The sequence below is a fragment of the Neoarius graeffei genome, chromosome 17, assembly GCF_027579695.1.
Source record: "Neoarius graeffei isolate fNeoGra1 chromosome 17, fNeoGra1.pri, whole genome shotgun sequence".
NCBI lineage: Eukaryota > Metazoa > Chordata > Actinopteri > Siluriformes > Ariidae > Neoarius > Neoarius graeffei.
The window spans coordinates 38,357,179-38,379,629 of NC_083585.1; the positions used below are offsets into that span (position 1 = coordinate 38,357,179).

General features: G+C 45.1%; 2 protein-coding genes across 2 annotated transcripts in view; both read left to right on the plus strand.

Moving 5' to 3' along the window:
• Nucleotides 1-22,451, plus strand: part of rcbtb2 (regulator of chromosome condensation (RCC1) and BTB (POZ) domain containing protein 2) — a 134,670-nt gene that overhangs the window by 79,760 nt on the left and 32,459 nt on the right. The window lies entirely within an intron of this gene.
• lpar6a (lysophosphatidic acid receptor 6a) lies at nt 458-3,436 on the plus strand. The gene has a single exon (XM_060944162.1). It carries the CDS (start codon nt 1,267-1,269, stop codon nt 2,392-2,394), a length of 1,128 nt encoding a protein of 375 aa, XP_060800145.1. The 5' UTR covers nt 458-1,266; the 3' UTR covers nt 2,395-3,436.

Below are 22,451 nucleotides of genomic sequence, written 5' to 3' on the forward strand. Positions count from 1 at the left end.
TGTAATCAAATTAATATAAGTTTATGTGAGTACTGCAAACTTAAAATAAATAAGTTAATGTAATCAAATTATATAAGATGAGTACTGCAAACTCACAATAAATAAGTTAATGTAATCAAATTAATATAAGTTTATGTGAGTACTGCAAACTCAAAATAAATAAGTTAATGTAATCAAACTAATCTAAGTTAATTTGAGTACTGCAAACTCACAAAAAATAAGTTAACCCAATCTAATTTATCTAAATCAACATAAATGACTTTTTTTGAGGCAACAACTTTGCATATTTTTTTTAAGTAAAGTCAACTTATTATATTTTACAGTGAAGGTGGGCAAAATATAAGCACTTGATGTGATAATGAATGCCTCGTATTACCTCTCCCCCACACACTTTCAACATATAAGACAGAATGTTCCTCAGGCTGTTGCAGGCAGAGATAGTGAGGGAGAGAGAGAGAGAGAGAGAGAGAGAGAGAGAGAGAGAGGTGGGGCAGGGAGCAGGAAATAGTCTTTCTGAAGAGAAGCGAGTTCACATTGTCATACATTCAGGGAGTAATATCAAGGCACTGCGTTGGCTCCGTGGTGCAGGAGCACGGCATGTAATCCGCAGGCGCGTTCAGCGTACCTTTGCTTAAAACCGGATCAGCTGTGTGATTCGACAAAACAAAAGGGACTACTTGAAAGGTTGGAATAATTTCAAAACACATTCAGGAGTAACAGCTACTGGATCACACTGGATATACTATAGTCAGTGATTTTGGATCAATGTAATGGTTTGTCTTCAGGAAGATACGTTTCTCTAGACTCTGTTTTACCATTGTTGACTTGTGGCTCTGCGTGTGTTCATGGACTAAACGAATCATCACAAACGAGTTGTCTGAACTGGAGATTCTGAGTGAGTACATCACCCTTTGGGGTGAATATGCAAAGGGCAGAGGGCTAAAGAAAGGGGGGAGGAGAGGAGGAAGCTACACCTTGTCTCCTGTGTCTAGGGAGGACTGCTTTCACCACAGTGTCTCTCCTGAAGAATGCTGAGGGGAAGTGTTTAAATGCTTGCAACCACATGCTGTCCTGAAAGCAAGCACAAGAAAGAGATCTCTGTGTTCAGAGCATTTTGGTCAGAGACACTTTAAAGGAATGCCTGTATTCCCTTTTGCTTTGTGTCATACCAACCTTTCATTCTGGAACCTGCATCAAGGGAATTCCCTCCCCAGTCGATCTGCTGTATAATTCCTACCCAATATAATACATTTCTTTCCTGTAGGGATGTACAACGTCACCTTACAGATGAACAATACAACTCCACAATGGGGCAGCATCCACACCAGCATTTTGAACAGGTCTAACAGCTCAGACCATGTGTGCCAGAAGAATGACGGATTCAAATATCCGCTCTACACCACAGTGTTCAGCATTGTCTTTGTGATCGGACTCATTATGAATGTAATAGCCATGTACATCTTTTATTGCACGCTGAAAGTCCGTAATGAAACCACCACCTACATGATGAACCTGGTGGTGTCAGACCTGCTGTTTGTTCTCACGCTACCATTGCGGGTCTTTTATTTCTCCCGACAGGATTGGCCATTTGGTGGTTTGCTGTGCAAGCTGTCAGTCTCCCTGTTCTACACAAATATGTATGGCAGCATCCTTTTCCTCACCTGCATCAGCGTGGACCGGTTCCTGGCCATCGTTTACCCTCTCCGTTCCCGGGAACTTCGGACCAAACGCAATGCTAAGATAGTATGCGTAGCAGTATGGGTGCTGGTGCTCTCAGGTAGTCTGCCAACAGGCTTCTTACTGGACTCGACCACCCGCCAACGAAACAACTCTTCCCAGTTCTGCTTCGAGAACTTCTCCTCCAACCAGTGGAAGTCCCATTTATCCAAGGTGGTGATTTTCATAGAAACTGTAGGTTTCCTCATACCACTGCTCCTCAATGTTGTGTGTTCTGGAATGGTTCTTCAGACTCTGAGGAGGCCACAGGCAATCACTCGAGGTGGAAAGCTCAACAAGAAGAAGATCTTGCGTATGATAATGGTGCACCTTTTCATCTTTTGCTTCTGTTTCATTCCTTATAACGTCAACCTCGTGTTTTACTCTCTGGTGCGCACCAAAATCTTGAAAGGCTGTGCAGCTGAAACTGTAGTCAGGACCATTTATCCTATCGCTTTGTGCATAGCTGTAACCAACTGTTGCTTTGACCCTATCGTGTACTATTTTACCTCAGAAACTATACAAAACTCCATAAGGAGGAAGTCACAAGGAGGCTCAAAGTATACCATGGCTTACTCTGAAGCATTGCAATCAGAGACAAGCTCCAGCCTTAATTTCAGCCTGAGGACCCTTACAAACAAGATGTTCTTCAATCCATTGCAAGAGTCCATTGCATGAAGAGACGTCACGACTCTTTAAACTGTTGGATATTTGGTACAAATATCTGCTCAGTTAATGGACAGTTAAAGTTGTCGCTACAGTGTTCAGAAGAGTCTGTGTAATATTAACATTTCAGATCTGTTCGTGGACTGTCCCCTGAATGGTGGCTTTGCACCCTGCAAAGTATGCATGATGTCAGTACAGGATTGTGTGTAAAAAATATCCATCTTAAATAAAGTATTTCTCCAGAAAAAAAGCTTTTTTTCCCAGCTACAGGGACTATAATTACTGTACTGTGAATACCAAAGAGTAAGATTACTTAACATGTATACATTAGTGCACTTACCTTTTTAAGTTGGTCAATGATCTAGCATTTTACCAGTACACTGTAATAGTATTAAAAAAATGTACAAAAATTGCATTCGAGTCCCAATCAGAGTCCCAGTCTGAAACTGATACTGCTAGCAGGACAGTTTAGGAGATTCTTGTGACTGAGGCAGTTATTCCTGATTGGGACTTTGAATTATTATTATTATTTCATTTTTTAAAATAAAATAAATATTAACCTCCTAAGGCCCAAGCTGTTTTTTTACATGCATTTTTTATTTCTCTTTGCTATTTGGGCTTATTAGAACCTGATTAGAATAAAAACTAAGCATCATCTTTTGATAAGATGTACTTTTAGAGAAAAAGTATGTCCACATATGTGGATTCTTGTTCCGAATTTCTAAAAAGTGCTGTCCACGCATGTGACCGCTAAGCCCTAGGAGGGAATTTTAACATCCTGATGTGTCATAGTGTTAGTTTTGTTTTGGTTTTTTTTTTCAGCACTTTATGCTATGATGTTAGCATGCATTGGCATTAGCTCACATTTTCTTATGCACTGTTGTTATTTTCCTGTGAAGCATACGTTTAATAAAAACATTTAAAATGTATAACACAGTATTAAAGGATATTTCTTTCATGAGACACCATATAATGAAAGCCAGATGGTGTCAGATTAGGAAATGGTGTATGTTAAGAAATACAAATAAAGAATAAACAGAATGAACTCTGACAAGTCTGTTGTGATATTTGAACTTTATTTAACGTAAATTAATCATAAGTCTTTTATATCAGTCCTTTGCTAATTGTTATTATTGGGTTATTTAACAGTTATTCCACGAAATCGAATTGTACATGAGCTGATAGCTGATGAGGCACGTAGTGCTGAGTTGACTATAAGCCATATATGACGAGATTGAGTGGAATAACTGTTTTATTCTATCCACATTCACTGGATTTTGAGAAACAGAACATTTTTATTTTTTGCAAATTCGATAAACTAAAACTTTATACAAAACATCCAACAAAATTATTTACACTTAGAATGTAAACAAACCGGCGAAATGACAGCAGCAATTTTTGAAAAATGCGATAATAATAATTCTTGAAAAATAAAAAAAAGATACGTCCTTACCATCAAGTACTTTCATTCCATATTTTGTTGCTTTTTTGTATTTTGGGGGGGTTTTCGAGTAGAGTTTTTATTTCATCCTCGGTTGGTTCAGCAGCACGCGTCGCCATTTTTTCTTTTCTCTACTCACAATATATAAGCTGATAGCCTAGTAGTAGAGTAGCCAATCAGAGCGCACGATTGCTCATATCCAGTGAATGTAGATAGAATAAATGGAGATAGTTGGCAGGCTCACAGTAATATCTTTAAACAGACATCCTTTCTTCTCTAACATGCAAGACAGATGCCTCACATGAAGCAGGACATGTAACTCCATGATCACAAAACGAATGGCAAACTGTAAAGCACACTTCAGTCATAGCAGTGATAACAATGACAGAAATAAGTGTTGCGCTGGATATTTCTGAATTATTCTGTCTATAGTGAGCTGACAAGAAGCAACAAATGTTTGTCTGCTGTAGAGAGGTTTTAAGATGACTAGCTTTCTGATATTTGTACAGTGAAAGGGTGTGTCTCCTGGCAAAGTGCCAGCCTTTCTTCCTGGTAACTAATACACCAGAAGCAGCTGCTCTAACTCTTCAGACAGATACACAATACCCCGAGCAGCCAGAAGAATTTGAACCCTTGACAAGGAGGTGTAGAAATCATGGTTATTCTATGCACTGCATGCTTTAACTGGAATATTACATATGTCCTGTGATTGTGGCAGTGTTCCAACATCAAATTAAAGCAGATATGCAGAACCTTTATTTTTAAATACGTTTCTGAGTGGATAGTATCTCCATCCTTGACTCTTGTATGCTGCATAAATAGGAATAAAAATATATATATATATATTTTTTTGAGAGTTAAAATCAACCACAAAGTTGGCATTCGAGCTGCCCCGCTGAGCCAACCAGCCCTGAGTGCATGACATCACTGCAGGAACCAGTTTTAAGGCCGAGGCCTTTGACAGCTGGAGACCAAAGTCATATAAATAAAAATTTATGGTGAAAGTAAGAAATCCCGTTACCGACTTGCTCAACTAAGACTGATTTGACTTCATTGATTGTGGGTTGACTCTCATTAAAACAGGATAGGTGTTATACCTTATGCAACATACATGTACATGCATACATTTTCACTGATAAAACGTAAAAGGCTAATTAAATAATCAGATTAACTGAGACAATCACATTCTGAAGCAAATTAAATAATCCTTTACCAGTAAATTAAACACACAATACAAGTTACATGTATTAATCTAAATGCAGGTAAACAATGAGTTTTGTTGTTTTGTATCCAAATGAGAGTCGGAGCTTACCCGTCTGTGTTCTTGCTTCTTGAAGGCCGATCTTGTGGCTGATTGTTTTGAAACGATCTGACTTTCAGTCGTTCGTTCAGTTCTCCGTTCATTCACTTCTTCCACATAAGGGCGAGATATTGCTGCTGAGGCAAGCATATCCAGTGGAGAAATCAGACGGTTGGTCCACTTGTTCTCCATTTTCTCCATACTGAGTACTCCGCCATTACTGCTCAGCTCAGGCAATTACTAAAACCCGGGACGGAATGGGACGTCACCGGTTTTAGCAACAACCACGGGGAGGTCACTGCCCAAGTGATAATATGTCACGTCCTGTTCTGTCCCGGGTTTTACCAACAACCCTCGGCTCACACTCCTGGAGAACTGGTGCAACTGAACTTACTTTTGTTTAAATAAATAAATACTTTCCTTTTCTTGTAGTTTTATTTTTCTTTAATTGTTGGGACTGTACCCTCTTTCAATACGGGCTTATAGCCAACGCTCCTCGACAGATCAGAGGTCTCGTACGAGTCTTCAGTAAAATGTGCAGAGCAGAGGAGAGACCACTTCGTAGGCGCCCAATGTGCCCGTGAACTTCTCACAAAATGCGTCCAAATCTTTGCAGTTTGAACATTCTTGGGCCATGAATGCAACGTAAATCCACCTTCTGTCATGTTGCTGCACCGGCCAGCAACACATCTACGTGGCATGGTGATAAATTAGCTCAAAATGGAGGATCGGAGTTGCAGTCAGCTCTGTGTTTTAGTATGGACCCTTTTCACGTGACGTCACGACAAACGCGGCCGCCATTTTGGACGTGTACTACCAGTAGTTTACCACAGCCAGCATTGAGGAACGGCAGCAAAGAAAGTATTTATTTTCAGCAAGACTTCCATCATGCCACTATGTTGTTGTGCACCTGGATGTAGTAACTATCAACAAACAAGGCAAGGGTTATCATTTTATCGGATCCCGGTAGATGCTGACCGACGGAGAAGATGGATAGCGGCATACCAACGCTTGTGTAGTGACCACTTTGTTGGAGGTAAGACGAATAAAATTAGCCAGAAAAGGCATTGCATTGCTGTTAACATTCCATTCTAGTTTACTGTAATTATGATCTGGCAGCTATTTACACCGGATCCAGTGTAAATAGCTGCCGGAGCCAACGTCCGAGGTTCCGGAGCACGCTTGCTCGCGGCCCGGCAGGAGCCAGCGGCCGGCAGGAGCCGGTGGCCGCGGAGCCAGCGTGCGCTCGCTCGCGGCCCAGCCGGACGTTGGCTCCGGCAGCTATTTACACTGGATCCGGTGTAAATAGCTGCCAGATCATAATTACAGTAAACTAGTAAATACAGTTTTCTGCATCTCGCTGCTTTTTCTTTTATGTTTGTCGCCTTCCTCGCATTCAAACCGATTTGAGCCGAAGTCCACTACATGTCCAAAATGGCGGTCGCGTTTACGAAGGTCATGTGACTGAAAAGGGTCCATAGCGGAAATGGCGATGAGACCGATAGACTTCCTGCTGTGACATTACGGACGTCAAGGTCATTCACTCAGACCACTACCTATATGAATCACTTTAATCATAAAAATTGCTATATTGTATTTATTGTTAATGCTTAAAACTATTCCTGTGCCATTCTTGAGGTCTCAAGGCATTTATAAACAAAAAGTGAGGCCATGGTTCTGCGTATGTCTTTTGAAGTATAGTAAAATGGGATACACACACACACACACACACACACACACACACACACACACACACACACACACACACACACACACACACACACACACTCATTTTGCAGTGACTCTACAGAAATGCAATTTGAATAAATTATTTTGCTGTATGGTGCACGTTATTGAGAGGATTACTGAAAAAAAAATCTGAACACTGATTAATTGATAATCATTCACCGTCTTGGGTCAGTACTTAGTACAGTGTCCTTTTGCAGTAATTATAGTTTTGAATTGTATTAGATGTGTCTCGATGAGTTTTGTACTTTTTAATTTTTGGCATTTTCTCCCATTCCTCAAAGCAACCCCAGAGCATGATGCTACCATCACCATCCTTGATGCTAGGAATGGTGTTAACTGGGCGTTGGGTTGTAGTTGGTCTGCACTAAACATAACACCTTTCCTGAAGAACAAATAGCTCAAAATCTTTTTCTGAAAGCTCTCAGATTTTGTCACATGCCTTCTAGCAAACTCTGGATGTACCTTTATGTTAGCTTTTTTCAGAAGTGGTTTCCTTCTGGCCTTCATGCCATAGAGATCAGATCTGTGAAGAGCTCATGATGATTGTTGATGTCTGCACAGATTCTCCTATCTCAGCTCATGAGCTCTGTAACTCATCTCATCTCATCTCATTATCTGTAGCCGCTTTATCCTGTTCTACAGGGTCGTAGGCAAGCTGGAGCCTATCCCAGCTGACTACGGGCGAAAGGCGGGGTACACCCTGGACAAGTCGCCAGGTCATCACAGGGCTGACACATAGACACAGACAACCATTCACACTCACATTCACACCTACGGTCAATTTAGAGTCACCAGTTAACCTAACCTGCATGTCTTTGGACTGTGGGGGAAACCGGAGCACCCGGAGGAAACCCACGCGGACACGGGGAGAACATGCAAACTCTGCACAGAAAGGCCCTCGCCGGCCACGGGGCTCGAACCCGGACCTTCTTGCTGTGAGGCAACAGCGCTAACCACTACACCACCGTGCCGGCCAGCTCTGTAACTCCTTCAGTATTATAGCTCACCTCTTAGACCCTTCACTTCCCTTCTTGCTTGTAAATTCAATTTGGAAGGATGGCCTGATCTTAGTAGTGTCTGGGTTGTACCATATTTCCCCCCACTATGTTTTAATGGATTTCACAGTTCTTCTAAGAAGGTTCAAAGCTATGCTGATCTTTTTATACCATTATCCATCTTTTTTTCTTCCTTCCTAATAACCTCACAGGCTTCACGGGCAGTTCCTTGGTCCTAATAACAGCCAGTCTGATCTGATCTGGTGTTTAAACTGTGAGATTTCCTAAAGTCAGTGATATTCAATGTGCAATCGTATCATTGGACAAAGGTAGATTTAAAATGAACACAAGATGTTTAATATGTTTAGTGTGAGTATCCATCCATTATCCATAACCGCTTATCCTGTGCAGGGTTGCAAGCAAGCTGGAGCCTATCCCAACTGACTATGGGCGAAAGGCGGGGTACACCCTGGACAAGTCGCCAGGTCATCACAGGGCTGACACATAGACACAGACAACCATTCACACTCACATTCACACCTACGGTCAATTTAGGGTCACCAGTTAACCTAACCTGCATGTCTTTGGACTGAAAGAAGAAGAAGAAAGAAAGCACTACTTTATTCATCACATACCTGTGAAATTTCCTCTCTGCATTTAACCCATCTGAAGCAGTGAACACACACATGCATGCACACGTGAGCAATGAGCACACACACACACACACCCAGAGCAGTGGACAGCCATGCTAACAGCGCCCGGGGAGCAATCGGGAGTTAGGTGCCTCGCTCAAGGGCACCTCAGCCCAAGGCCGTCCCATATTAACCTAACCGCGTGTCTTTGGACTGTGGGGGAAACCAGAGCACCCGGAGGAAACCCACAGGGAGAACATGCAAACCCCACACAGAAAGGCCCTCGCCGGCTGCTGGGCTCAAACCCAGAACCTTCTTGCTGTGAGGCGACCGTGCTAACCACTACACCACCGTGCCGCCCAACATCTAAATAATTTATTTTAAAATTTTACTTCTGTAGAGCGTCACTTCAAAAAGATCCCATTCAAATATAATCATTGGAGGCACAGTATATGATATAGTCATATACGCATGCTATTAACATGTGAGAAAAAGCATGGCAGATGGAAATTATGGCTAAGTGTTGGTTATTGTAGTATATAGTGCATGTAGGTGGTTCAGCTACCTTTTAGATCCAAACACAACATGAGTGTGCTGTCAGCAGCTCGGTTAAAAAAAGAAAAAGAGGGAAAAAAAATCACCATCCTGTTTTGGTCAGACTTCATCATTTTGATTCACAGCTCTGGCACAAATGAGTACCAGTGTGTAGGAGGCCTGAGTCAGGAGACTGTCTGACTGCCTGGTCTTCAACATTTAATTCTGAATATCTGGTATTTTAGAAACACTGAAATTGTGGTTGGATGCTGATGATTCAGGTTGCGTGATTACTGAAATTATATATCGAACATGCATACATATGCTAAACAATTATTTACTTTATTATAATGATTAATTCATTTACTGTTTTATAACCACCTAATAATTACCCAAACTTGTTCCAGTATTTTTAAAGAATACTTTTTTCCCCAAATGCATCATTGTACCATATTGTCTCTGAAGCACTGTGATGAATATAAAGACACATTCACTGGATATGAGCAATCATGCGCTCTGGTTGGCTACTCTACTACTACGATATCAGCTTATATACCGTGAGTAGAGAAAAACAAAATGGCGGCGCGTGTTGCTGAAGCAACCGAGGACAGAATAAAAACTCTACTCGAAAACAAAACCCCAAAAAATGCACACAAAAAAGCAACAAAATATGGAATGAAAGTATTTGATGGTAAGAACGTAATTTAAAAAAATTTTTAAAGAATTATTATCATCACATTTTTCACAAATTGCTACTGTCATTTGGTTACATTCTAAGCGGAAATTATTTTGTTAGACGTTTTGTATAAAGGTTTTTGTAGCGAAGATTGCGTGTGGGTGGAGCACAGAGGACGGCAGGACAGAGATCAGGTTTAGCTCTCGGCTTTATTGCCACACTTTTCAGGTTTACAATAATGCTCAAAAAATAGCGAGAGAGACACACACACACACAGCGTCTCGTCCGGGGATGCTCTCCTCTGCTCTCGCTCTCCCTCCTTAAATAGGGCGGTTTACTGGGGAGAACACACAAAACACAGGTTAATGACACTCAGGTGAAGCGATTCTGCCACTTACCTTCCCCAACTCCGCCCTCCTGTCACAGACCGGTGCTTGACCACGCCCCCGCTGCCACATACCCCCACCGCCCGACTCAGGCCGGGCGCCCGTCCGGCCCGCAGCCGACTCCCCCCCCCCTTGACGGGAGAGGAAGTCCGCCACGACCATCTGCGCCCCCGGCCTGTGGACCACCTTGAAGTTGAAAGGTTGGAGCGCCAGATACCAACGGGTGATCCGCGCGTTGGCATCCTTCATGCGGTGGAGCCACTGGAGGGGCGCGTGGTCCGAACAGAGGGTGAAAGAGCGCCCCAGCAGGTAGTAACGGAGGGCGAGGACCGCCCACTTGATGGCCAGGCACTCCTTCTCGATAGTGCTGTAGCGCCCCTCACGCACTGACAGCTTCCGGCTGATGTACAACATGGGGCGGTCCTCTCCCCCCACCTGCTGGGACAAAATGGCCCCCAGCCCTCTGTCCGACGCATCCGTCTGCAACAAAAAGGGGAGAGAGAAGTCAGGGGAGTGCAAAAGTGGCCCCCCACACAGTGCAGCCTTTACCTCAGAGAAAGCCCGCTGGCACTGCTCCGTCCACTGGACCGGATCTGGCGCCCCCTTTTTAGTGAGGTGTGGGGCCGGAGGATCCGGTCCATCAGCCGCTGAAACGTAGCGGGCGCCCCAAACAGCCCAAACGGAAGTGTGACGAACTGGTGTAAGCCGAACGGTGTGGAAAAGGCCGTTTTTTCCCGGGATAATGGAGTCAAGGGGATCTGCCAATATCCCTTCGTCAAATCCAGTGTCGAGTAAAAGCGAGCCGTGCCTAGTCGATCGAGCAGCTCATCAATACGAGGCATTGGGTACGCGTCGAATTTAGACACCGCATTGACTTTTCTATAGTCCACACAGAACCGGACCGAGCCGTCGGCCTTGGGAACCAAGACCACCGGGCTGCTCCAGTCACTGTGGGACTCCTCGACGATGCCCATTTCGAGCATGGCCTGAAGTTCTTCCCGAACCACCTTTTTTTTGTGTTCGGGTAATCTATAAGGATGGCTACGCACTACCACCCCCGGGGGCGTCTCTATGTGGTGTTCTATGAGGTTGGTGCGTCCGGGCCGGGGCGAGAACACATCCGAAAACTCGGCCTGCAACTGGGCGACCTCCGTGAGTTGGGTCGGGGAGAGGTGGTCTCCACAGGGGACCGGAGAGGTGTGAGATGCCAATGACCCTTTTTGGATCTCCGGCCCCAGCTCCGCCTTCTCCGGAACTACCGACACCAACGCCACGGGGACCTCCTCCTTCCAGAGCTTCAGCAGATTGAGGTGGTAGATCTGTAGCGCCCCCTCCCTGTCCGTTCACCTAACCTCATAGTCGACGTCCCCGACTCGCCGTGTGACCTCGAAGGGCCCTTGCCACTTGGCGATTAATTTGGAGCTCGACGTGGGCAACAGGACGAGTACCTTATCTCCCGGAGTGAACTCTCTAAGGCGCGTGCCCTTGTTGTACAGGCGGGTTTGCCGTTCCTGGGCCTGCCGCAAATTCTCCTGAGTTAAGTGGGTGAGCGTGTGGAGTTTTGCGCGCAGATCCATAACGTATTGAATTTCATTTTTGCTCTGCGAAGGTCCCTCCTCCCAATTTTCCCGCAGTACATCTAAGATGCCGCGCGGCTTACGCCCATACAGTAATTCAAATGGGGAGAACCCCGTGGAGGCTTGGGGGACCTCTCGCACTGCAAACAACAAGGGTTCGAGCCACTTATCCCAGTTACGTGCGTCCTCACTTACGAATTTTTTGATAATATTCTTGAGGGTGCGGTTGAACCGTTCGACTAAACCGTCCGTTTGTGGGTGATACACGCTGGTGCGGATCGGCTTAATACCCAGTAGCCCATACAGTTCGGCCAGTGTTCGTGACATAAACGAGGTGCCTTGATCAGTCAGAATCTCTTTCGGGATTCCGACCCAGGAGATGACGTGGAAGAGGGCCTCTGCAATACTACGTGCGGAGATATTGCGAAGAGGCACCGCTTCCGGGTATCGCGTTGCATAGTCCACCAGAACCAATATAAAGCGGTACCCTCGTGTTGACCGATCTAATGGCCCGACGAGATCCATCCCAATTCGTTCAAACGGGGTCTCGATTAATGGTAGGGGGCGCAAGGGCACTTTTGGAATGGCCGCTGGATTTACTAACTGGCATTCGCGGCACGCCGTACACCACTTACGGACGTCGCCACGAATCCCCGGCCAATAGAATCGGGCCATTATCCGGGCGAGTGTTTTATCCTGCCCGAGGTGTCCCGCCATGGGATTAAAGTGAGCCGCCAGGAATACCAATTCCCGGCGGCTCTTTGGAATTAACAACTGGGTGACACGCTCCTTCGTCTGAGTGTCCTGCGTCACTCGGTATAACCTATCCTTTAAAATGGAAAAATAGGGGAAGGTCGGGGTGGCGTTCGGCTGGAGCGTTTGACCATCGATTACTCTCACTTGGTCAAACGCGTGTCGCAGAGTTTCGTCTCGCGATTGTTCCAGTGGGAAATCCGCGAGGGATTCCCCAATAGAAAGAGGAGGGGCCGGGGGCTCCTCACTCTGTCGCGGAGATGACGTAGACGGCTCTGCGACCGCAGCTCCAGCCAAAACGACACCGGGACCCCCCCTGGCTAACCGGCAGGACCCACTCTTTACTAGGTGTGCCATCAACCCCCGGAATCCCGGCCAATCAGTCCCCAAGATTAAAGAGTGGGTAAGGCGAGGATTAACCGCCGCCTTTACTATAGATTTGTCCCCTCTGAAATGTATGTGGACCGACACCAACGGGTAGCAGTGAACATCCCCGTGCACACACAACACCTTCACCCCTTGTGCTCCCCCCAATGCCTCGTCTTGCACCAGGCTTTGGCGGATCGAGGTCTGGTTGCAACCCGAATCCACCAACGCCTGATAGGTCGCCCCTTGTACACTTACCGGTATGCGATATGCTCCGGCCTGATCGAGGGCAGCCTCTGGCGCGTCGGGGATCCGCACCACCGCCCCCACCTCCATCGCGGCACACTGTTGCTGCAGGTGGCCCGGTTCCCCGCAGCGCCAGCAAACCGGCCCGGGCCTCCCCTCTGCAGCTGTGGATTGAGGGTCACTCACCTGAGGGGGGGGAGAGACAGACACAGAAGGGAGAAATGGGAGGGCACCACGGGTGCGGCGGGCCGGCTGGGGTGGGGCCGGCCCCCGCCTCCGTGGTGGGGGAATGGGGCGAGGACGGGACACGGGAGGAGGGGGGAGAGAGAGAGAGAGAGAAGAGGAGAGAGAAGATGACATCCGTTGTCCTGCCGCCGGGACAGCCGCCAGATGATCCTCCGCCAGTCCTACGGCCTGATCCAGCGACGCCGGGCGGTGGCACTGGACCCACTCCGCGGTTCCGGCGGGTAGGCGGGCGATGAACTGCTCCAGCGCCACCTGGTCGATGATCCCCTCGGCGTCGCGATCTTCGGCCCTCAGCCACCGCCAGCAGGCGTCCCGGAGCTGCTGGCCGAACGCGAACGGGCTGCCGACTTCCTCCATTCGCAGCGCGCGGAAGCGCTGGCGCTGCTGCTCCGGCGTGCGCCCCACGCGCTGGAGGACAGCCCGGCGAAGGTCGGCGTAGGCCAGCCGGTGGTCGGCGGGGAGCTGTAGTGCGGCTAACTGCGCCTCTCCCGTCAGGAGGGGGAGGAGGCGCGCCGCGCGCTGTTCCATCGGCCATCCCGAGGCTTCGGCGACCTGTTCGAACAACGCGATGAACGCCTCGGGGTCGTCCTGCGGGCCCATCTTAGTCAAGGTGATGGGAGATGGGCCCGCGGCCGGGGCGCTGGTGGACCCCGCCGACGCGAGGAGGCGCCGGAACGCCTCACGGTCTTCCTGTTGAGCCAGCACCAGGGCTTCGAAGCGGCGCTCCTGCTCCTTCCGGAGCGTGACGAGCGCCTGGTGCTGGCTCTGCTGAGCCGTGGCGAGGGCGTGGACCAAGTCCGCGAACGGGGAGGATTCCATGGGGCTGCAGGACAGGTGCTCCACGATCCCGGGTTTCGGCACCACTGTAGCGAAGATTGCGTGTGGGTGGAGCACAGAGGACGGCAGGACAGAGATCAGGTTTAGCTCTCGGCTTTATTGCCACACTTTTCAGGTTTACAATAATGCTCAAAAAATAGCGAGAGAGACACACACACACACAGCGTCTCGTCCGGGGATGCTCTCCTCTGCTCTCGCTCTCCCTCCTTAAATAGGGCGGTTTACTGGGGAGAACACACAAAACACAGGTTAATGACACTCAGGTGAAGCGATTCTGCCACTTACCTTCCCCAACTCCGCCCTCCTGTCACAGACCGGTGCTTGACCACGCCCCCGCTGCCACAGTTTTATTTATCAAATTTGCAAAAAATAAAAAGAAATATGCTCGGTTTCTGAAAATCCAGTGAATGTGGATAGAGTAAAACAGTTATTCCACTCAATCTCGTCATGCATAGCTTACAGCCAACTCAGTGCTACGCGCCTCATCGGCTATCAGTTCATATACGACTCGATTTCGTGGAATAACTGTTAAGTGTCCCAGATTATTATTGAGTTATTCGTCTTAAAACATACCATTTAGAAACCTCTATAATTTTTTAAATTTAATCACAGTAAAACTTCTGGTAAATCTTATGCAGTTATATGAGTGATGAATGTAAGTCCAGAATCGACAGCTCTTGGGAGTTATTATTGATAGATTAATAAATTAATAAAAGATTTCCCAAACACTTGTATGATTAATATTTTCTTGTGAACTTTATATCACTATAGTATTACTATTTAAAAATAATTTTACATTGCACACAAAGTTTTCATGGGCGGCACGGTGGTGTAGTGGTTAGCGCTGTCGCCTCACAGCAAGAAGGTCCGGGTTCGAGCCCCGTGGCCGGCGAGGGCCTTTCTGTGCGGAGTTTGCATGTTCTCCCCGTGTCCGCGTGGGTTTCCTCCAGGTGCTCCGGTTTCCCCTACAGTCCAAAGACATGCAGGTTAGGTTAACTGGTGACTCTAAATTGAGCGTAGGTGTGAATGTGAATGGTTGTCTGTGTCTATGTGTCAGCCCTGTGATGACCTGGCGACTTGTCCAGGGTGTACCCCGCCTTTCGCCCGTAGTCAGTTGGGTTAGGCTCCAGCTTGCCTGCGACCCTGTAGAACAGGATAAAGTGGCTAGAGATAATGAGATGAGATGAGACAAAGTTTTCATGACAAAAAAGTAAGCTCACTTTATCTCAAAAAAGTACCGATAGAATAACTTAATGTTATGAACTGTATTAGCAAATATTTTAGCAATGTAAAACTAGTTGTCAGAAATGTCAAAAAGAATATCTGGTGGCTTTTGTTGATTTGTTGTTTGAATAGCTTCAATGTGGCTTTGAAATTAGAATTGTAACCACACTGTATCTCTTGCCATCGCGGTCAAAAGCAGCAGTTTACAAGTGGAACATAAGCGTGCTGGTTTTATGTGTACTATTTTTTTTTCTCAGTCTTCTTTCCTGTTAGAAAGGTTTTGCAGGAAGGAGGCTATTTGCAGCTGAAATGCTTTGCAATGTGTAAAGTTCAGCATGGTTAGTTTTGGTAAGATTTTCCTACCGGTCGCTGCAATAAGACTTACCTACGGTATAGTGATTGGCAGTTGTACACAATACTGATAACAATAACCTTATACATAACACTGTTAATAATAAAATAAATTGTGTCTAGCAGTTTTGGACGATCATGTACAATATTGTACAATATGCAGGAGTAACAATTATACCTAACTTGCATGTAAATACCTCTACTCCTGCTCATTCATGTAATTATCCAATCAGCTAGTCATGTAGCAGCAGCACAATGGATAAAAGTCATGCAGATACACAGCTTCAAGAGCTTCAGTTAAAGCTAGGGTAGGTCATTTTTATACACCTTTTTTTTGGTTATTTTTCTTGGAATTCTCTTTACATCCCAACAGCGATGAGTAAATCAAACTCCACAACTGGAGTAATCCATATTATGTCATGAACTGCTCTAAGTAAAGAGAAACAACATCCATCGTTACTTTAAGACATGAAGTGTCTTTTAATTCATAAAAATAAAGAAAAAACAGTGAATTAGAATGTGTGTCCAAACATTTGACTGCTACTATATATATTTAACAGCATTTCTTATATTTCCAAAAGCCATAACCGCCCTGAACTCGGATATGCTCTGACTTTATAGTCTATTTATTTTACTATTTTACTATTTTACTCATTTATAATGTGCAGTACTTTATAAGATGACTCTCTATGCAATACTTTTATAATGCGCAATACCACACTCCATAATGTGAAACGCAACCTCAGGACTGTGCACCTTACACACAGCACGTACACCTCAAGCCTGTGCACCTTACCTTACCTTGCAATACTTCATAATGTGTAATATTTTATCTTATAATGTGACTCTCTCGTGCAATAATTTATAATGTGACTGTCTCTGTGCAATACTTTATATATGCAATACCTCACTCCATAATGTGTAACACAACACATACACCTCATACTGTGCACCTTACTCCCCCCTTTTTTTTCTCCCCCCCTTCCTCTCTCTCTCTCTCTCTCTCTCTCTCTCTCTCTCTCTCCACGCTGTTTGCACTGTTATTGGAGATGCTTTAATCTCATTGTACATGTGTATAGTGACAATAAAGGTATTCTATTCTATTCTATTCTATTCTATAGTTCTTGAGTAATGTCATACGTTAACCTCCAAATTTATTCCAGTTATTGCTTTGCAATTATTATGCTATTTTTTAATGCTGTTTAGGTGTCTTATTACTTGAAAGGGTGTGGACGGTTGTGTATTCAAACAAAAAGGCCAGTCTGAACCTGACGCTGACCTTTGAACTCGAAAGGCATCACACCCATCAAAGAGCAACATATGAGCATTCTGGTCACTCCCTGTTAAAAAACAACAACAACAACAACAACAACAAAAAACCAGACAGGCCCCTAGGCCCCTGTCTGAGAAAACTCTGTCTAGTTTCTTTGCCATGTTTTTTGGTTCTGTTTTTGTCTCTCTTTAATCCTTAAGAGGAGCTGTGAGAACGTCTAGCTGAGTAAGCAAGCTGGAAACACAGGTTCATGCCGCATGAGCTGAAAGAAGCTGTAGGCTACAGGCTTCGGTTTGACAGCTCTCTGATACTGATTGAATGATCATGTGACAGGAACTGCAGCTTCGAGGTAAGCAGGGCTGCACGCTGCAAAGTGAGAAATGAAATTTCCTCAAGCGGTGCTCAGTTCTTTTTCTCTAGTGCAGTTTTTCCACCCCGTACATTACATTACACAGCAGATCAAAATGTCAGGTTTTCATTCTCAGCAAAAGTCAAAACTATAGAGCATATTGTACAATTAACTTTTCAGACTAGTCTTTCCATGAGGGAAGCCAAAGGTTAGAGAAGCAGCTTTGGGACCAAAAGGTCACTGGTTTGATTCCCTGGACCAGCAGGAAGGGCTGAAGTGCCCTTGAGCAAGGAACCGAACCCCCAACTGCTCCGAAGGCTGCTCTGGGTGTATTTTACAATCGCTCTAGATAAGAGTGTCTGCTAAATGCCTGTAATGTAATGTAATCTGACTTCTGGAACCTGTACATGTGTTGATAATCTCGATGATGTCACCACTTCTGATTTTACTACCTTATGTACTTTGCTCGCCTGGTTACCAAGCCTATATTTAGTTTATGGTGTTTGTCTCATCTCATTATATAAGCACTGCTTGGTAAGGATTGTAAGGGTGGGGCAGATGGGTTCATGGTTTTTCATCTTCAATATACTTCCTTTTCTTCTAAATCTAACCTTGATATCATAAACAAAGCCCAGTGAACATCCATCCATTATCTCTAGCCACTTATCCTGTTCTACAGGGTCGCAGGCAGGCTGGAGCCTATCCCAGCTGACTACGGGCGAGAGGCGGGGTACACCCTGGACAAGACGCCAGGTCATCACAGGGCTGACACATAGAGACACACAACCATTCACACTCACATTCATGCGTACGGTCAATTTAGAGTCACCAGTTAACCTAACCTGCATGTCTTTGGACTGTGGGGGAAACCGGAGCATCCGGAGGAAACCCACGCAGACATGGGGAGAACATACAAGCTCCACACAGAAAGGCCCTCGTCGGCCACTGGGCTCGAACCCAGGACCTTCTTGCTGTGAGGCGACCGTGCTAACCACTACACCACTGTGCTGCCCCCCAGTAAACATATTCTTTTAAAAATTCTGCTTACCAGATGAACCTGCATTGTGTAACATGTCAAAATCCAGTCTTAACACCTCTGTTCTACTCAGCTCAGTAGTGGATGACCTGATTTTAAACACGTTAGGTATTTGTCATTCAGCACCATGTAGTGGGAAGATACCTATTGTCTTGTTGAAACCACAATGTGAAAATCATGCATGAAAGACAAGCGAGTGATGAGTGACCCAAAGTTGAGCTGAACATTCGTCCACCATGTTTATTTTAGGACACTGATTTGTGAACATAACCTGAAAGTGTGTGAGGCGTTTGCTTATTGAGGAAGATGGAAGAAATGTGAAATGTGCAGGAGTTAAAGCAAGACTGCCTTTCGATTTCATAAAATCAGTGAAATTTAGTTCCCTCTGAAATTTGGTCATTGTGATATATGTTTATTTCTGTAATATCTCACAAAATATCAGGCCATTCTGTGACTGGGAAGTTATTTAATTTGAGGGGATTCCCGAGCAAATAATGTGCATCAAATCACTCGCTTCACGCAGTCAAGCAGGCAGAAGAAGTCCGTGTGCGCATACGCAGGTTTACCTTGACCGTGCACCGACGGTTACATCATTCTGTTGCTAAACGAACAGCTGATCACACCGAGGTGCTCGCTGACCGCCGATATTTATTAGTTTGGTCCTGAGTTTCCTTTCCTTCGCAACATAACGTCTTTTCTTCTCTTTCTGTTACTGTAGTCGGTCTTTACAGTTTAATTCGCACACTCACGTCCGCCATTTTTCTCTCCTGTTTCAAATTTGTGTCCCACAGTGCCTTGCGTGAATGGGGAAAGCCCACCACATGATGCATGACGTAGTATCTTGAATTGGGTCATGGTGAAGCAGGACAAAATAGCGGAGAATTTAGGGCCACGTGGCTCTAAATTCATTAATTGTTCTATTTAAAAAAACGAATAAAATTGGAAGCCTGTGATTCGAATTCAGTAGTTTTTGGTCCACTAAACAAAAATAATTGGGTGTCAGGGAAAATTCTTTTTATGACCTACACTTGAAAAATCTGAAAGGCAGTCTACCTTTAAGGACTTGACAGAAAGTTGACTAATTTTGAAATAAAGTCAGAGGTCTTGCTCATATCATCCCAGTGCATCAAACTGCCCTCTGACTTTCAAGGAGTGTCTAAATTCTAAGTTTAGCTCACACACGATCAATATATCGCAAATCAAGTTAACAATAAACATGGTCTTATCGGGAAAAAACACTTGATTGTGATTTCATTTTGACTTTCATTGTATTATTAACGGGCGGCACGGTGGTGTAGTGGTTAGCGCTGTCACCTCACAGCAAGAAGGTCCGGGTTCGAGCCCCGTGGTCGGCGAGGGCCTTTCTGTGTGGAGTTTGCATGTTCTCCCCGTGTCCGCGTGGGTTTCCTCCGGGTGCTCCGGTTTCCCCCACAGTCCAAAGACATGCAGGTTAGGTTAACTGGTGGCTCTAAATTGACCGTAGGTGTGAATGTGAGTGTGAATGGTTGTCTGTGTCTATGTGTCAGCCCTGTGATGACCTGGCGACTTGTCCAGGGTGTACCCCGCCTTTCGCCCGTAGTCAGCTGGGATAGGCTCCAGCTTGCCTGCAACCCTGTAGAAGGATAAAGCGGCTAGAGATAATGAGATGAGATGAGATGTATTACTAACAGGCAGCATGGTGGTGCAGTGGTTAGTCAGTTAATAGTCATAGTATTAGCACTGTCGCCTCACAGCAAGAAGGTTCTGGGTTTGAATTTGGCACCTGACTCGAGCCTTTCTATGTAGAATTTGCATGTTCTTCTCGTGCCTGCATGGGTTTTCTCCCACAGTCCAAAGACATGTGGATTAGGCCATGAGGTGTGAATGGTTATTCGTCTCTGTGTTAGCCCTGTGACAGATTGTTGACCTGCCCAGGGTGTATCCCACGTCTCACCTGAAGTCAGCTTGGATTGGCTCCAGCTTCCCCCGACAGATACAGTAAGTGGTATAGATAATGTATGGATGTATGTACACTCACCGGCCAGTTTATTAGGTACACCCATCCATCTGCTGTTTTATGCCGTTATCTAATCAGCCGATCCCTTGACAGCAGCACAATGCATACTAAAATCATGCAGATACAAATCATGAGCTTCAGTTAATATTTACTTCAAACCTCAGAGCGAGAAAAATTGTCATCTCAAAGTGTGACTTTCACTGTGGCATGGGTGTTGGTGTCAGATGGACTGGTTTGGGTGTTTGAGAAACTGCTGATCTCCTGGGGTTTTCACACGCAACAGTCTCTAGAGTTTACACAGAATGGTGCGAAAACCAAAAAACACAGAGTGAGCAACAGTTCTGTGGGTGGAAACGCCTTGCTGATAATAGAGGTCAAAGGAAAATGGGCAGATTGGTTTGAGATTGTTTTTCTTTTTTTTTTTGCCAGGAAGGATATAGTAACTCATATAATCACTCTTTACAACCGTAGTGAGCAGAAAAGCATCTCAACATGCAATAGCAGAAGACCACATTGGGTTCCACTCCTGCAACCAAGAACAAGAATCTTAGAATCAAGAACAAGTTCTTATTAAAGTGGCCGATGAGTGAATGACTCATTTCAATAAAATCTAAAATATATTTGGGAATTCATTTCTTCAATATGCTTATATAATAGCTTGTAGAATACAAAGCTTGTGTTGAAATGTGTCTTTTTGTTGTTTTTTTGTGCTTTGGAAGTAAACATTAACACTCTTGAAACTTTTCTTGCAAGGGATATGTGTGTTGATGTAAGTTCTCCCTTGACTTTCAAAAGCTATCTGCTTAGCATCATGGGGACCCTCATGTGCACCAAGCAGACCAGCCTGCATACACAACTTTTATCTTATCACTTTAATAGCAGTCCCTACAGGACTGTGAGAATAACCAGTACACACACACACACACACTATGTGTCACAATGCACAAGTCTCTGCTTTCACACGCAGACCTGAATAACTTATGTTTCTGATTTTTTTTGTTTACATATAAATTAAACTGGCGGCACAGTGGTGTAGTGGTTAGCGCTATCGCCTCACAGCAAGAAGGTCCGGGTTCGAGCCCCGTGGCCGGCGAGGGCCTTTCTGTGCGGAGTTTGCATGTTCTCCCCGTGTCCGCGTGGGTTTCCTCCGGGTGCTCCGGTTTCCCCCACATTCCAAAGACATGCAGGTTAGGTTAATTGGTGACTCTAAATTGACCGTAGGTGTGAGTGTGAGTGTGAATGGTTGTCTGTGTCTATGTGTCAGCCCTGTGATGACCTGGCGACTTGTCCAGGGTGTACCCCGCCTCTCGCCTGTAGTCAGCTGGGATAGGCTCCAGCTTGCCTGCGACCCTGTAGAACAGGATAAAGCGGCTACAGATAATGAGATGAGATGAGATAAATTAAACTGTGTACATAGGTGCCCTATAAAACCACAGCTATCTGTGTTAAAATAATAATGAGATTAAAAATTTGAGGTAAATAACCTTTTAGTTTTCCAGACTAGCATATAAAACCAGAATCATCTTTTTGTGACCAGCTTGGCCTTTGATAGATGCTACTGTGTTCTTAATTCAACTTACTATTTGAATTTCATGGTTAACTCAGGCTTTAAGAAGTCCCTCATTCTCCCAACATCTAGTAGAGTCTGGTTTAAAAAACAACAACAACAACAACCATATCCACAGAACAACTTATTTGGTGCTATTTCTCTTGCTAAAGTGTTTTAAAGGGTGATAGCTACAGTTAGGTCCATAAATATTTGGACAGAGACAACATTTTTCTAATTTTGGTTCTGTACATTACCACAATGAATTTTGAACAAAACAATTCAGATGCAGTTGAAGTTCAGACTTTCAGCTTTAATTCAGTGGGTTGAACAAAATGATTGCATAAAAATGTGAGGAACTAAAGCATTTTTTAAACACAATCCCTTCATTTCAGGGGCTCAAAAGTAATTCATCTCATTCTCATTATCTCTAGCCACTTTATCCTGTTCTACAGGGTCGCAGGCAAGCTGGAGCCTATCCCAGCTGACTACGGGCGAAAGGCAGGGTACACCCTGGACAAGTCGCCAGGTCATCACAGGGCTGACACATAGACAC